Source organism: Chiloscyllium plagiosum, unplaced genomic scaffold (genome assembly GCF_037043375.1).
Source record: "Chiloscyllium plagiosum isolate Xiang-an unplaced genomic scaffold, Cpla_swu_hap1 HiC_scaffold_43, whole genome shotgun sequence".
Lineage (NCBI taxonomy): Eukaryota > Metazoa > Chordata > Chondrichthyes > Orectolobiformes > Hemiscylliidae > Chiloscyllium > Chiloscyllium plagiosum.
In genome coordinates, this window is record NW_028270181.1 from 24877114 (window position 1) to 24893121 (window position 16008).

The following is a 16008-nucleotide window of genomic DNA, read 5'->3' on the forward strand; positions in this document are numbered from 1 at the left end:
CACTTAAGGAGAGACGTTCGTGTGGGGGAATGCCAAGTGCTAGTCTTGTGAGTTTACTTGTAGCAGATATATCCATATACTCATTTGGTTCATTACAAACATGCCTGCTTTGTGCCACTGTGTACATCAGAGCAGGAACCAGACCAGTCCAGGAAAAGGCTCAGCATAAAGCAATCATCAGGAAATATCTCCACTTCTGAATGGGGGGAGGGTCATTGATGAAGCAGCTGAAGGGTCCAGGACAATATTAGGGCTTGTGTGCTGCGGTGGTAGTGTCCCTACCTCTGAGCCAAGAGGCCTGCGTTCAAGTCCCACCCCCTCCAGAGATATCCCTGAACAGATTGTTTAGACAATTGACAGTGGAACCTCGATTATCCGAATTTCGGATTTTCCAGACAAGATCGCAAGGTCCTGATGCTAGGCCAAACTGTGTCATCTGGCATTCAATTATTCCGAACAAAGAACTCCCCACTCGTGTTGTTCGGATAATTGAGGCTCCTCTGTATAATCTGCAATGAGTGTTAATTTAATCAATTCAGATTAATTAATTTAGCGCTCACCCCACCCCCACCCCCCAACTGCCAAATTCCCATTGACTCTAGTTTTTCTTGGGCTGTTGGATGCCACACTCAGTCAATTGATGTCAACTCTGTCCTCCCATCTGATACCTGAGCTGTGGGCAGAGTGCAACTCCTTCACATGTAAACCGTTACTTGGTATTTATTTCTAATTCAGGTCTGTAAATGATGATAAGATGGCTGGAGCTGTAGTTTATTTACTACAAGAGCAAATGATCAGTAAGCAACATTTCTGATCATATGGTTGTTTGCTTAAAATGTGTACATGCATGTTAACAATATTCAACAACTCAGATGGACTAACTGTTTGTCACACACAGAAGAGACTTAGGCCCTACAGATAGCCACATGCCAGCAGATTGCACCACATGAAGATCAGAAATTGTCGTCAACTGTACAAAATCTGACACAACAATAACCTGTGTTAATCTAGCACCTTTAACGCAGTAAAAATGTCCCAGAGTTTTCACCGGAAAATTATCAGTAAATTTGGTGCGTGATGAAATACTAAGACAGGGAACAATAAGTTTAATCAATGGTTTTAAGGTCCGTGATGAAGAGATGAGGAAGAGAGATAGAGGCAGTGAAGATTTCTGAAGGGTTTCCAAAACTTAGGGACTAGTTGGCTGGAGGCCCACAAAAATGGGCAGGAAATGAAATCAGGCATGCAAGAGATGCAGATCAGAGAGACCTTGGAAAGGTTTAGGATTGAACAAGGATAAACAACTCATGGAAAAATATGGAGAGCAAGGTTCAATGGATACAAGGGTCAATACAAAGGCTTCTGAGAGAATGTGGTATCAGACACATCCTCTCAGAGAGAGAGAAGGGCAGGCGGAGGCAGAGGTTAGATCAGTTAAAACAACACAGACGCACGGAATGGGGGAAGGAGGTGGATGCAGGGTCAGGGCAGAGAGGGTGGGAATACATCGATCCAGAGTGAGATTTCTTCACTGATTAACCTGCTCCTGGCCATAATCAACTCCCCAGCAGTAGAAATGCTAATATCTTAGAAACAGCAGTCTCCCCTGTTCAGCCTAAATGTGAAAGATAACTTGTAAACACACTGAGATCAGCTACCGATAAATGGAAATTACATTTTAAAAAGTGAACTTTATCATTTCAGTTTGAGAGTTGACCTGTCCCATTTAAATGGATCAGTGTTACAAGTAACTTAAAGACATCAAATGTCTTTCACAATACTCTGAATTGTCGAATTACTTGCGGTCATAAAATATATAATTCATTTCTGTTATAAAAATCAAACTTTATAAAAAAAATTTAAATTCCATAGAAAGGTTCCAAAAATATCATTGGAGAAAGGAGAGGTTTGGTCCTTTTGTGATGGCTTTTGTGTAACAGTATCCCTGGTTTGCTGAAGGATCTGAGGTATTTAATGATTTATCTCCCCCTCCATTCCGACAGGCAGTAATGCTCCACAGATATCGCCCCCCCAGCCCCACCCCATTCACGACAGAGTTATAGTTCGACCTGTCTGTGGAGATCTCGAAGCTTAGATCATGGCAATGGCCTCTTGGGTACGGCTGATGCCTGAGCTGGGAGCCATATTGGTGTCTGCTTTACAGTTTGTCTTCTTGTCTCTCTTTGCCAGCATTTCAAGGAAGGTGTTTTGAGTGATGGAGCCGAACTCCACAGCGAATGTCCCATAGAAAATGAGGATGATGATGGTGAAAACCCACTCGCATATAGCTGCCGCATGCTGGAGCTGGGAGCTTTCCTGCATGAAGAAGACCCCACCTGGAAAGACAGTTAAGGAATTTAGAGACCGGTGAGGGTGCCTGCTATGAGTTTCTAGATTGTATTTGGGATATACTTAAGAGATAGTGTGGGTAATATTCCTGAAACAGGCGCACTGCAGAAAGGATACTCATAACAAGGTTGATGAAGGCCACAATGGTGAGGAATGCACGGCAGTGGCCGATCTGGTAGTCCAGGGAGTTCTTTGCTATTCTGTAAGTGAGCACCGATTGGAAACAGATGAACAGCATACTGCTGGGGAACCCCACTCCAGCACCAACATAGTGTAGCACTTTGGCATTGTCAACCTGCAGGAACAAGACAGTTCGGCTGTTAAAACAGATGCCACCCTCTTCCCTTCGCTTTCACGTGCTGATCTTTTAAGTATCTCACGAGATTCATAGATGGTGGAATTTTAATTTAATATTTGAAAATCTGGAATTCAGAGTCTAATGATGATGATGAAACCATTGTCGATTGCTGGGAAAACTCATCTGGTTCACTAATGTCCTTGAGGCAAGGAAACCGTCATCCTTACCTGGTCTGGTCTACATGTGACTCCTGAGCCACAATAAATACTGGCCTGGCCAGTGATGCCCTCATCCTGGGAATGAAATTTTAAAAAATCAGCTTTTTTAAAACCTCTGTGCTTGGATCCTCAGAACAGGGAAGTGGTGGATGTTTGTACAATTGCAACATTTAAAAAGCATTTGGATGGGTATATGAATAGGAAGGGTTTGGAGGGATATGGCCGGGTGTTGGCAGGTGGGACTGGATTGGATTGGGATATCTGGTCGGCATGGACGGGTTGGACCAAAGGGTCTGTTTCCGTGCTGTACATCTCTATGACTCTATAATCTAAAGCCCAGTGAATGAAGCTCCAGTCAAAGCTGCAACATTTCCTAAAATCACATGATCAGGCTTTGCAACCGATTGGCTCACTGACACTTATTTTCTGCACTTTTGTCAAATTAGTAATAAGCCAAATCCTAGGGGAGATATGATACAGTGTATTAATATGGACTCCGATGGTGCAGTTCCACTTAGCAAAGGGTCAAGTCTCAAGTCCACTGACTTGCATTAACATCTCTGAACAGGTTGGTTAGGAAAATATCTCCAAAGTACTGATCTAATAGAGTGGTCTTCCATAGGGCAAATGGAGATGGGAAATATTAATCACAGAAAGTGTCTCTTCAGCGCATCACATTTGCACCCGAGCCCACTTTCCAGCAACTGTTCCAGGGCCTGACGGATTACAGCCAGATCCACCTTCCTTTCAAATGAGTTGAAGCTTTTTGCCTCGACCACCAAACTGGGCAGTGAATTCCAGACAGCCACCACCCTCTACTCATTCAGGCAGTGAACCCTAGACCCCTGCCACTTTCTGGATGAAACATCTTTCCTCTTGTCCCCTCAATTCCTTTTACCAATTACATGAAATCATGTGGACCAACAATGATTATTTATGTTGCTAATTGAACTTAGTCAAATCCTACGAGGAGAGACTGAGGAGAAAGGGCCTGTGTTCATCAGGTTTAAAAGATTAAAGTGTATAACATTAAGACAGGGCTGGACAGGGTAGATGCAGCCAGACCATTTCCCCCTTGCTGAGGATCTGGAACTCGGACACACAGTTATAGGATGAGAGGTAGGCCATTTAGGACTGAGGTGAAGAGGAATTCCTTCTCTCAGTGGGTGGTGAATCTTTGGAATTCTTGACCCCAGAGGCCTATGGAGGCTCAGTCATTAAATAAATTAAAGGCAGAGAGCGACAGATTTCTACACAAAGATATGTAGGAGAATGGCATGGAGGTAGAGATTAGACCTGATCTTACTGTACGGTGGAACAGTCTCAAGGAGACAAATTATTACATCTGCTCTTACATCCTATATTCCCAAGGAGTTCACAAGATCATTATAAAGCAAGATCCAATGCCAACGACAAAGTTGCATTGATATAGCATCTTTAATATTGTGAAATGTTCCAACGCATCTCACAGTAATATTGTCAAATTCAATTTGACATCAGGCCACTTGTGAAGGTAGCTTTTAAGGCCCCTTCTCAAAGCAGAAATCAGACGTAAAGGAAGAGAAAGAACTCAGGGCCTCAGCAAACGTGGGGTGGGGGGGGTGGGCAAAAGGGCTTGATGAACTGCGGAACGGAGGAGAAGTGCGGCAAGTAGGATTTCCAAATCAGAAACAAGCAGAAGTGGATTACAAACAGATGCACGTGTTCTTGAGGTGTAAAAGCAGTAAATGCTGGAGAAACTCAGCAGGTTTGACGGCATCTGAAATAGAATTGATGTTTTGGGTCTGATATAGTCTACAATATGTTGCTTTCATTTAATTGCTCTTTAGGAATAACACCTAATGGACAGCAGAGGGCAGTCAACACAACATACTGCACCAAAAGGTCTGAGTGATACAAACAGTTACAGAGCATATCATAAAGGTCAAGGCATTATGACAGCAATGTTCCGGTATCTGTCGGAAATGTTTCGTAAATACAGATACAAAAGAAAAACAAGCAGAACCTAGGATTTACATAAGGAGTGCAAGATGCAATGGGCTGTTTCAAACTGAGGACAACTATCTTCACACAGACAGTAGTGACCCTGTGAAACTCTCTAACACAGGAGGCTGTGGAGGTGAAGTCACTGAATATATTTAAGAAAGAGACAAATAGGTTTATACAAGTTCAAGGTGTTGGGGAGAAAGGAGTCCGATGTTGAGATAGAACAGCGGACTTGATGGGCTGGCTGGCCTATGTTGACTCCTATTTTCTACATTTCTAAGAGATCTCCAGCGCAGAGGTTCCCAGAATGCAAACAGGCTCAATGTCTACCAGGTATACCAGCCACACAAACAGCATGGCCTAATGTCCAGCAAGCAGTCTGGCAGCACTCAGAAGTGTTGGCAGTGGTACTGGAGAGGCAGAGCTGGGCACTGGCATTGTGGAAGTGGAAGCTAATCCTGTGTCTGCTGATAGAAGCCATGAGCAGGAGAAGGCCATTTCAGCCCTTTGCAACTACTCCACCATTCAATAGGATCATGGCTGATTCTCCACCTCAGTATGTAACTCTATGTCTCTGCATACCAACCTCCTCCCTACACTTTTTACTGCCTTTAAAATCTCTGTTTTGCTCGAATATATTCAGTGATTTGCCCTACACAGCCTTTAAGTGAAGAAATTTTCATCGCTCATTCCGAAATTGTTTATCCCATATCCCAAGATTATGTTCCCTGGTTCGAGACCCTACCGCCAGGGGAAACAACCTCCCTACATCCAGTCTGTCCAATCCTGTTAGAATTTTAAGTATTTCATTTGGATCCCCACTCGTTCTTCTAAACATCAGTAAATACAGGCCCAGTCAAACCAATCTATGCTCACAGGAGAGACACTCCTGCATCCCTAGCATTCCTGAAGAAGGGCTTATGCCCGAAACGTTGATTCTCCTGTTCCCTGGATGCCGCCTGACCTGCTGCGCTTTTCCAGCAACACATTTTCATCCCTAGTATTAGCCTAGCAAATCTCCACTCATTCCGTGGCAAATACACTCTTTCTTGGGTAGGGTGGCCAAAACATTATACAAGTCTCCAGATCTGGTCTCATTAAGGCCCTGTATAATCCTTACTTGTTGTGCAATGAAGACCAACAAAGCATATTCCTTCCTAATCATAGAATTCCTACAGTGCAGTTAGAGACCATTCAGCCTCTACTGAACAGCGACCACCATATCCCCATAGTTACCATAGTTAACCCACCGATGCTGCACACTGGGGGGGGGGCAATTTAGCATTGCCAATCTGTATATATTTGGACTGTGAAGAAACCCACGCAGTGATAGAGAGAACTCCTTACAGTCATCCATGGGTGGAATCGAACCAGGGTCCTCATTGCTGTGAGGCAGCAGTGCTAACCAATTGGCTACCCCATTGCTTGCTGCATCTCCAAATGATGTTGTCGAGGTGTAAATCAGCTTAGGGGTGGGAAGGGGATGCTTGAGAGTATGACAGAGAAAATAAGAGGCTTAATTTGAAATGCATTCATGCAGGTAGGAACTGCACAAAATCACATACCTCAGAGTAGAAACCTCAGAGCGTGGTTGAGCTGTAAATCTATGGACAGGCTGAACAGTATGAACAGGGATAATGTTCCACAAAAAGTAAGTTGCTTGTGACCCTGGTATTGTAATCAAGTGGTAGGGAAGATTGAAAACAATAGGAAGGGTTGACAGGAGATCTGGGAATGGAGCTGGGAGATAACACGAGATTCAAGGACCTGAAAGAGTGGATGGAGATTTGAAATAAGATTATCCAGATCAGGCAGCATCCGAAAAGCTGGAGAGTCGACGTTTCGAGCATAAGCTCTTCCATCAGGAATGATATCACCTTCCTGTTGAACAGCTTAAGCTTGAAACATCGACTCTCCTGCTCCTCAGATGCTGCCTGACCAGCTGTGCTTTTCCAGCACCACACTGTTTGACTCTGCTGTCCAGCACCTGCAGTCCTCACTTTCTCCCAATAAGATTATCCACCCTCTGAGAGAGTTCTGTACCTTCTCAAGATTAATAATCAATCATTAGTATAAGGCCTTGGGCACCCCAAGAAAAACCAAATAGAAGCATTAAAACATATCTTTCCAAAAACTTTCTTTGAATGTTCGTGTTCGTCAGAAACATTCCAGACATAGAAAAAATACCTGTTGATAAGACAGTGGAGAATTGTTAAGAACTTCCAGCCTTTCCAATTGGCACACCCAAGATTTCGGAGAAGCTGGGGCTTAAAGAAGACAAGGCCGAGAGTTGCTTTCGTCAAAATGTTCCAGACCATGTGGAGGCTCAGTGGAGTAGAAAGAGAGAAAAACCGTTCCCACAGATGCCAGGATCGGGACTGGGAGGGCACAGGTTTCAGGTCAGTGCCAGAAGAAACAATGGAGACAGGAGCAGAAACACAGGAGAGGTTCGGATCTGGAGCAGGTGACCTTAGAGTATGGCCCAATCTTTGAAACTGAAGCATGTTCAGGGAAAAGACCTCAGAGTGGCACTTAGTTCCTTCAGACAGCTATCTCAGAGATGATGGGTTGACGATCTTCTGAGCAGTATTTTACTTGTGGCTGGAATGTGGGAGCTGGGTGCTGAGAGGCAGGAAGGTACATAATGGAACTTCCTGGTGACAACCAATCAGAGTTAGTAACCTAACATTGGAGATAGACGATAGGTCAGGATGGAAGAATGGGGGGGGGGGGGGGGGGCATCTTTCTGAGTGTAGCAGAGAAAACCTGTTGGCTTTGATGGACACAGGGACAGCGTTTCTATCGCCAGATCCATGGCAAAGAAGCAAGACTGACTAATAGCTCTTCTAAAGGGGCAGTACAGACACAATAGACTGAACGGCATCCTCTTTGGCGCTGTAAGATTCGGTCATTCTCCTGACAGACACACTTACTGACCTGCTGAGCATACTCAGCCCTTTTCATTGGCTCAGCCATTTCACAACAACTTCCTGGGCTAGAATTATCAGCATGTGTCTTTCAGAATAATGCCACAAGGTCAGCTGAAAATTGAGCCCTGAAGTCCTTCATAAGATAGTGATAAAGCTTTTTAGAAACACAACGAGGGTATTAACATCAAAGTATGTATGTGTGTGTACATGCATGTGGGTGGTCGGGAGTCAAAGGGAGTGGAGAATGGGGTAATGTTTTAAGACTGAGATTTGTTTAGATCTGTGTTCAGACTGTGAGCTCCCTGCATTACAATCGCTGCACTGGCGCTTAATGAGTTAATGCGAAATCCTGAAAATCACAATCGAAGAGTAGTCAGTGCACCGGTCTCAATAGTTACCAGCAAAAACATTTCCATATGCTGTGGAGAATATTTAATGATAATAATTCATTCAGTCAAAAACACCTCATAAGAGTGTAATTATTTTTAGGGGGCTATCTTCAATCCTCAGCCTGGACACTGGGAGCAGTCACTTCCAAAATCTTTGAACTGTGACCAATAAAAAGGCCACTTCTGTCTTTCAGCTTGATCTTTTGATCTCAGAGATAAGCCAGACAGAAAATAGTTCCGAGGTTTCTTTTCAGGCGCCCTGCTGTGTAATATTGAGGCAGCAGATGTGAATCAGTCCAGACGCTAATCCCTTTGTTTCGTCTACCAACTTTCATCTTGCACTTAGGCTGATGTTCACTTTCAAGAATTTTCCTTTCTTTATTCCCAGGGTGTGAGAGGCACTGACTAGACCACCACTAAGTGCCTCTTCCTAATTGACCTTTAACCATTGGTGGTGAGCCTCCATTCTGATGCCCAGCAGTTCGTGGACAGTAGGAACACCCACAGTGGTGTTCAGATGACTCTTTGAGGATGTTGACCCATTGACAATAAATAAATGGCGATATAGTTGCAAATCAGGATGAACTGTGACCTCAAGAGGAAACTGCAGTAGGCAGTGGGCCCATGCCTGTGCTGCTTTGTTCTTCTAGATGGTAGAGGTCACAGATTTGGAAGGTGCTGCCTATGAAGCCATGAATGTACTTCTTCCAGAAGGTGTTGTATAAGGTAATGGTTCTGAAGGGGTTAATATAGAAGCTGAATTTAGCTCCACCCAATCTGATGATGTTACAGTCTCTGGGTGGAGGAGAGACAGTAGTTCAAGGTGTCGATAGAGACAGATGGGTCTTCTCTGGCTCCTGACAGTCTGAGTAATTATGCCAAACAAGTCAATACAAGTTGTATTTAAACTATTGCTATTGTGCAGTAAATTACATCTTGTTTTGTAAGACAAGTGCCTCTTCTTGCTAAGAATTAATACTGGGTTATCCTCTACTGGGGCTAAGTAGATAGGCTCTCAGACACAGGAAGGAAGAGACAATTGATCACAGCATTTTACCCCAACCACCAGCAGTTGGCATCGCAACATGAGGCAGCTTGTACACATCAGTGTGGGGCAACTGAATATTGAAGATGATGGATAGCTGCAAATCAAGCGGGTTGCTTTGACCTGATTGGTGTCAAGCTTCTCAAGTGTTGTTGGAACTGGTCTTATCCAGACAAGTGGAGAGCATTCCATCGCACTCCTGACTTGTACTTTATGGATGGAAGCATAGTAGCCCAATAGTGCAGATAAGAGACCATTCGGCCTGTCAGGTGTACACCGACCCTCCAGGGAACAATCCACGCAGACCTGTAACCTTGCATTTACTATGGATAACCTACTTAGCCTGAATATCTTTTGACACTATGGGCAATTTAGCTTGGCCACCTGACCTGCATATCTTTAGACTGTGGGAGGAAACCGGAGCACCTGGAGGAAACCCATGCAGATGCGGGTGAATGTGCAAACTCCACACAGACAGCCACCCAAAGGCTGGAATCGAACCTGGATCCCTGGTGCTTTGAGGGAGCAGTGCTAACCCCATGCCACTCCTAAGGTTTCAATTGCTACAATTATGTGGGACTTTGGTAACATCACACCCTGAAGAATGGGTGGAATCTCAGTCTCTATATTTAAGGAAGGTACAGTCAAGGTTCACTTGACTGGGCCCTGGGATGAGCAGGTTACCCTATGATAGGAGGCTGAGTAAATTGGATCGATACTCTCTGGGTTTTAAAAGAATGACAGGTGATCTCAAAGAAACATTCAAAATTATGAATGCTTAACCGGGTGAGCACTGTGACATCACTTCCTGTAGTAGAGGAATCTCAAACATGGAGGTACACTCTCAGGATAAGGGGCTGATCATTTTGGACTAAGCTGGAGGAGATATTTCTTCACTCACAGGATTGGGAATCTTTAGAATGCCCTACCCTGAGGGTTGTGGATGAAGGATGAGACAGACAGAGGGACAGGGGAGGTGGGTGGGAAAGTGGATTAGATTAGATTACGTTACAGTGTGGAAACAAGCCCTTCGGCCCAACAAGTCCACACCGACCCGCCGAAGCGCAACCCACCCATACCCCTACATTTACCCCTTACCTAACACTACGGGCAATTTAGCATGGCCAATTCACCTGACCTGCACATCTTTGGACTGTGGGAGGAAACCGGAGCACCCGGAGGAAACCCACGCAGACACGGGGAGAACGTGCAAACTCCACACAGTCAGTCGCCTGAGGCGGGAATTGAACCTGGGTCTCTGGCGCTGTGAGGCAGCAGTGATAACCACTGTGCCACCGTGCCGCCCACTAAGGTGAAGTCTAAGATCTGCGATGATTATATTGAATGGTGGAGCAGGCTCAATAGACTATATGCTCATCTCGAATTCCTCTTTCTTAAATCCTTATGTTTTGTAGAGGCAGGATATATCACAGAATTCCCAGCCTCTGATCTTCTTTGGTACCTACAGTATTTATATGGCTGGTTCAATTATATGTTTGTCAATAGTAACTGCTAAGATATTGATGGTGTAGGATTCAGCAATAGTAAAATATTTCAGTATCAAGGGGCGATGGTTAGATTCTCTGTTGTTGTGGAGATGGTCATTGCCTGGTAATATGTGGTGGGAATGTTACTTCCCATTTCTCAGCCAAAGCCCGAATGTTAACCAGGCATTTGGGCATGGACTGCTTCGGGAGCTGAGGTACCATGAATGGTGCTAAACTTCATGCAATCATCAGCAAACATCCCTGCTCCTGATTCGGTGACTGGGAGGTTGGGAGGGTAAGGTCATTGACGAAGAAGCTGACGATGTTTGGGCCTCGGACACTATCCTGAGGATCTCCTGAAAAGATGTCCTGGAGCTGAGATGACTGACCTCCAACAACTAAGACCTTGCTTTGTGCCAAGTATGACTCAGATCAGTGGAGAGGTTTTCCCCACATTCCCATTGACTTCCGTTTCACTCAGGTTCCCTGATGCCACACTCGGTTAGGTGCGGCCTTGATGTCAAGGGAAGTCTCTCACACCTCACCTTTGGAATTCAGCTGTTTTGTTCGTGTCTGAACCAAGAACGTGAGAGAGTCAGGAGCTGAGTGGCCGTGGCGGAACTCACAGTGCACATTGATGAGCAGGTCACTTCTTCACAAGTGCCACTCACTAGCGCTGTTGATTCCTCTTTGCATCACTTTGCTGATGATGATTAACTGGTCTGTTGAGACGGTATTTGGTTAATTCAAGATCTAGAGTCCTGCTAGAGTTAATATTTCTGGTTGCTGACCATTGCCATTTGACAGCTGAAACATTAACTCTTTCTCTCTGTATAGACGCTGCCTGACCTGCTGAGAATCTCAAGCATTTGTCTGTTTTGATTCCAGATTTTCAGCATCCGCACCACTTTACACTTTTGAACAGATCAAGCTGAACTATAAATAGTATCGACAATATCTTCACCTGCTGTCTGAGGAGCAAGCTCAAAAGAAAAGCCATCGTAAAAAAATACTGCACAGGCAGGGAAGCTGTATTTTGATTATAGATGGAAATGGATCATTCTCAAATATACCCAATTTCCCTTTCATGAAGTCACACTGACTGCTTTATTAGATCATGGTTTCCCAATTGTTCTGCTGTTATTTTCTTAATAATTTATTCCAATACATTTCCAACAATAGATGTGAGACTAATCAGCTTACAGTTACCCATCTTTTGTCTTCCTTCTTTTTTGAATTGAGGTGTCACACTGGCAATTTTCCAATCCTCTCCAGAGATTCTGGATTTTCCAGAATCCAAGGATTTTTGGAAAATTACAACCAATACATCCACCACCTCTTTTAGGATCCGAGGAAGCAAACTATTAGCATCAGGGGTCTTCTCTGCCTTTAGCCTCATTAGTTTGTCTCTGACCACTTCTTTAGTGATGGGTAGAATCCCTGCAGTATGGAAGCAGGCCATTCAGCCCATTGAGTTCACACCTTTTCGAAGAGCATTGCCTCCAGACTCACCACCCTATCCCTGTAATCCTGCACTTCCCATGGTTAATCCACCCAGCCTATTCATCCCTGGACACGATGGACAATTTAGCATGTGTAATATCTGTGTAATATCCTGCCTCTACAAAGCATGAGGATTAAAGAAAGAGGAACTTGAGATGAGCATATAGTCCATTGAGCCTGCTCCACCTAACCTGCACATTTTTGGACCATAGGAAGAAACTAGAGCAGCCAGAAGAAAACTATGCAGACACGGGGAGAACTCTACCCAGACAGTCGCCCAAGGCTGGAATTATATCCAGGTCCCTGGCGCTGTGAGGCAGCAGTGCCACCCCAGTGATGACTTAATTCCTCCACCACATTCTTTAATATTAATGGAATGTTCAAAATATCTTGCCCTGTACAGAGGGTATAGGGATAGTGCAGAGTGGGCTTGCTTTGTAGGGACGGTGCAGAGTGGGCTTGCTTTATAGGGACGGTGCAGAGTGGGCTTGCTTTGTAGGGACGGTGTAGAGTGGGCTTGCTTTATAGGGACGGTGTAGAGTGGGCTTGCTTTATAGGAATGGTGTAGAGTGGGCTTGCTTTATAGGGACGGTGTAGAGTGGGCTTGCTTTATAGGGACGGTGTAGAGTGGGCTTGCTTTATAGGAATGGTGTAGAGTGGGCTTGCTTTATAGGGACGGTGCAGAGTGGGCTTGCTTTATAGGGACGGTGTAGAGCTGCTTTATAGGGATGGTATAAAGTGGGCTTGTTTTATAGGGACGGTGTAGAGTGGGGCTGTTTTATAGGGAGGGTATAGACTGTGTTTAGTCAGAGCAGTGGAATTAAACTCTGAAATCTTTAGGCGGAGTATATCTTTGACAGAAAATATTGAGTACAAGAGCTGGCAGGTCATGTTACAGTTGTACAAGACTTTGGTTTTGGAATACTGCGTACAGTTCTGGTCACCACATTACCAAAAGGATGTGGATGCTTTGGAGTGGGTACAGAGGAGGTTCACCAGGATGTTACCTGGTATAGATGGGCGCTAGCTATGAAGAAAGGTTGAATAGATTAAGATGATTTTCATTAGGAAGACGATTTTCACTAGGAAGCCGGAGGTTGAGGAGGGACCTGATTGAGGCCTACAAAATCATGAGAGGTTATAGACAGGGTGGATAGCATGAAGCTTTTTCCCAGAGTGTGGACTCGATTACTAGGGGTCATGAGTTCAAGGTGAGAGGGGAAAAGTTTAGGGGAGATATGCATCGAAAGTTCTTCACACAGAGGGTGGTGAATGCCTGGAATGTGTTGCCAACGGAAGTGGTAGAGATGGGCACGATAGCATCATTTAAGATGTATCTAGACAGATACATGAATGGGCAGGGAGCAGAGGGATACAGACCCTTAAGAAATGGGTGACAGGTTTAGATAGAGAATCTGGATTGGCGCAGGCTTGAAGGGCAGAAGGGCCCGTTCCTGTGCTGTAATTTTCTTTGTTCTTGAATTTACTGACAGTTTGAAAGCTCCTGAGCAATGACATAGCTTTTGTACATTTGCCATACTCCATGCTGTCATCTGTGCTGTATTTAAATTAATTTTAAAACAAAGATTGGCCCAGGATCTGAACTTTCTGCATTACTCAGCCTGCTTCAGTTTTAAATGAACCTACCTTTTAAAGGGCCTATGGGTGGGTGAAACAAGCTTAATATTTATGTTTATAGTGAATTAGTTAGTATCCAGGAGGCAAAAAGGCACAAAGAAGGGCTGACATTCTAAACTCTAAACTGACATCCTACACTATTCCTTTCAAAAGCATTTGAAGAATTTTGTTTTCTATTTTCCGTGTTTTTTTTTAAACAATTCTTTCATGGGACTGTGTTGGAATATACTGTCTATCCCTAGTTGCCCTTTAGAAGGGTGGTGAGCTGCCTTCTTGAACCGCTGCAATCCATCTGGTCTAGCTACTCTCCTCCCCCTCCCATATGGTGTCAGGGAGGGTATTCTAGAATTTTGACCCATATTTGTGTTGGTTGGACTTGTGTTTATACACGGAATGAGGAAGTCTGTCAGTGTTACTCATGGCTGAGAAAGCTAGACCTACAATACAGTTCCATTTCCAGTTTCAGAGACGTAGGATGCAATGTGGTTAGAGTCAAGTGTAGAGACAGAAAACTCAGCTTTCAAGCACTGGGGGATTGTGGGATGGAAGGACAAATCATCAGCAAATTTTATCAATGATTTGGAGGGCGACATCCTATATTCCCGCTGAAGACTGCAAGTCTTTGGGGCAACAAATGGGCATTTGGGCTTTGGGACTAATGGCATCGGGGCCAGTACCCACCTTGCCAGAAGCCAGACAATGGCAGACATTTTCACAGAGAAAGCCTCCTAATTGGCTGCTCCCATGCTCACTGTCCAATTAAAGATAGGGGATGGAGTCTCTGGACTCTGGTGACCCAATCACAGGACTAGCAGCTCAGGCATCTTGGAGAGACAGTTGCTGCTGAGGCAAGAAGGAGACATCGAGGGCCACTCCAACACAGAGGTGCCATTGAAGGCATGAATTGAAATTAATAATTCCGAAAGGCCGATCAGACAGAGCCTCCCTGGAGGTATATAAAGGATGGCACAGATATGGGAATGTTTAAGCAACAGGCAGGAAAGGGTGTGAAATCTCTGGTCTGATAAAAAAGGAGGAGGGGTGGAATTTCCAATTTTATTGTGGATGTTATCATGTTCTGGCTGACATGGTTCAAATAAACAAGCAGATCCTGCAATTACTATTCAATGGAAGGCTCCATGACGATTGTCAATGATGGCATCATCCAGCCCTATTATAGAAACTTCTATTTCATCCCTTTAAGGTCCAGAAAATCAAGTTACATTCTGATAGAAGGCCACTTACGATTCCTCGGGATCAAATTCTACATTTCCCAAAATTAAAACAAAGAACTGCAAATGCTGGGAATCTGCAACAGAAACAGAAATTGCTAAAGAAACTCCATAGGTTTGGTGGCATCTGTGAAGAGAAAGCAGAGTCAATGTTTTGAATCTGGTGACCCTTGCTCAGAACTGAAAGCAACTACATTCCTAGCTACTACTCCGAACAAGGGTCACTGGACCCAAAATGTTAACTTTGATTTCTCTCCACAGATGCTGCCTGAGCTGTTGAGTTTCTCCAGCTATTTCTGTTTCTGGTCTACATTCAGACTGGGACGTTTGCGGTGAATTGGACCTAAATTGTAGACTTATCTACTCTGTGCCATGAATTGCTTCCAATGTTTTGAGTGATCCAGCCTCCCTGAGGACCAGAGAACAATGCTAGGATTGTGCACTTGTGTAATGCCTGGCCACAATCAGAGGCAGCACAGTGGCTCAGTGGTTAGCACTGCTGCCTCACAGTGCCAGGGTCCTAGGTTCGATTCCAGCCTCGGGCAACTGTCTGTGTGGAGCTTGTGTGGGTTTCCTCCGGGTGCTCTGGTTTCCTCCCACAATCCAAAGCTGGATTGGCCATGCTAAATTGCCCACAGTGTTAGGTGCATTAGTCAGGGGTAAATGTGGGGAATGGGTCTGGATGGGTTATCCTTCGGAGGGTCAGTATGGACTTGTTGGGCTGAAGGGCCTGTTTCCATAACTGTATGGAATCTAATCTAATCTGTATTATCATAAAACAGGACCTTACATGAAATGATCGAGGTATTGGTTTAATCTTATAGTTTATGTGTGCAAAGTGCCAGGTGAGTTGAGTCAACATTGTGGCTAAACTCCATGGGCATTTGCGTCGAACTTGGCTTCCTGAAGTGGGCTTGGAAACCCAAGTGGGGT

The 16008-nt window shown here is 44.5% G+C and overlaps 1 protein-coding gene across 3 annotated transcripts in view; it reads right to left on the bottom strand.

Annotated features, from left to right (window-relative positions):
• Nucleotides 1–704: 704 nt before the first annotated feature.
• LOC122541784 (transmembrane protein 150A) overlaps nt 705–16008 on the bottom strand; it is a 125690-nt gene continuing 110386 nt past the window's right edge. For all 3 annotated transcript variants that reach the window (XM_087982614.1, XM_043678756.2, XM_043678755.2), the window contains 2 exons: nt 2467–2644; nt 705–2336 (listed from right to left, as the gene is read on the bottom strand). In XM_087982614.1, the coding sequence (XP_087838740.1) occupies nt 2092–2336; nt 2467–2644 (423 nt within the window). In that variant the 3' untranslated portion in view covers nt 705–2091. The remainder of the gene's footprint in view (nt 2337–2466; nt 2645–16008) is intronic.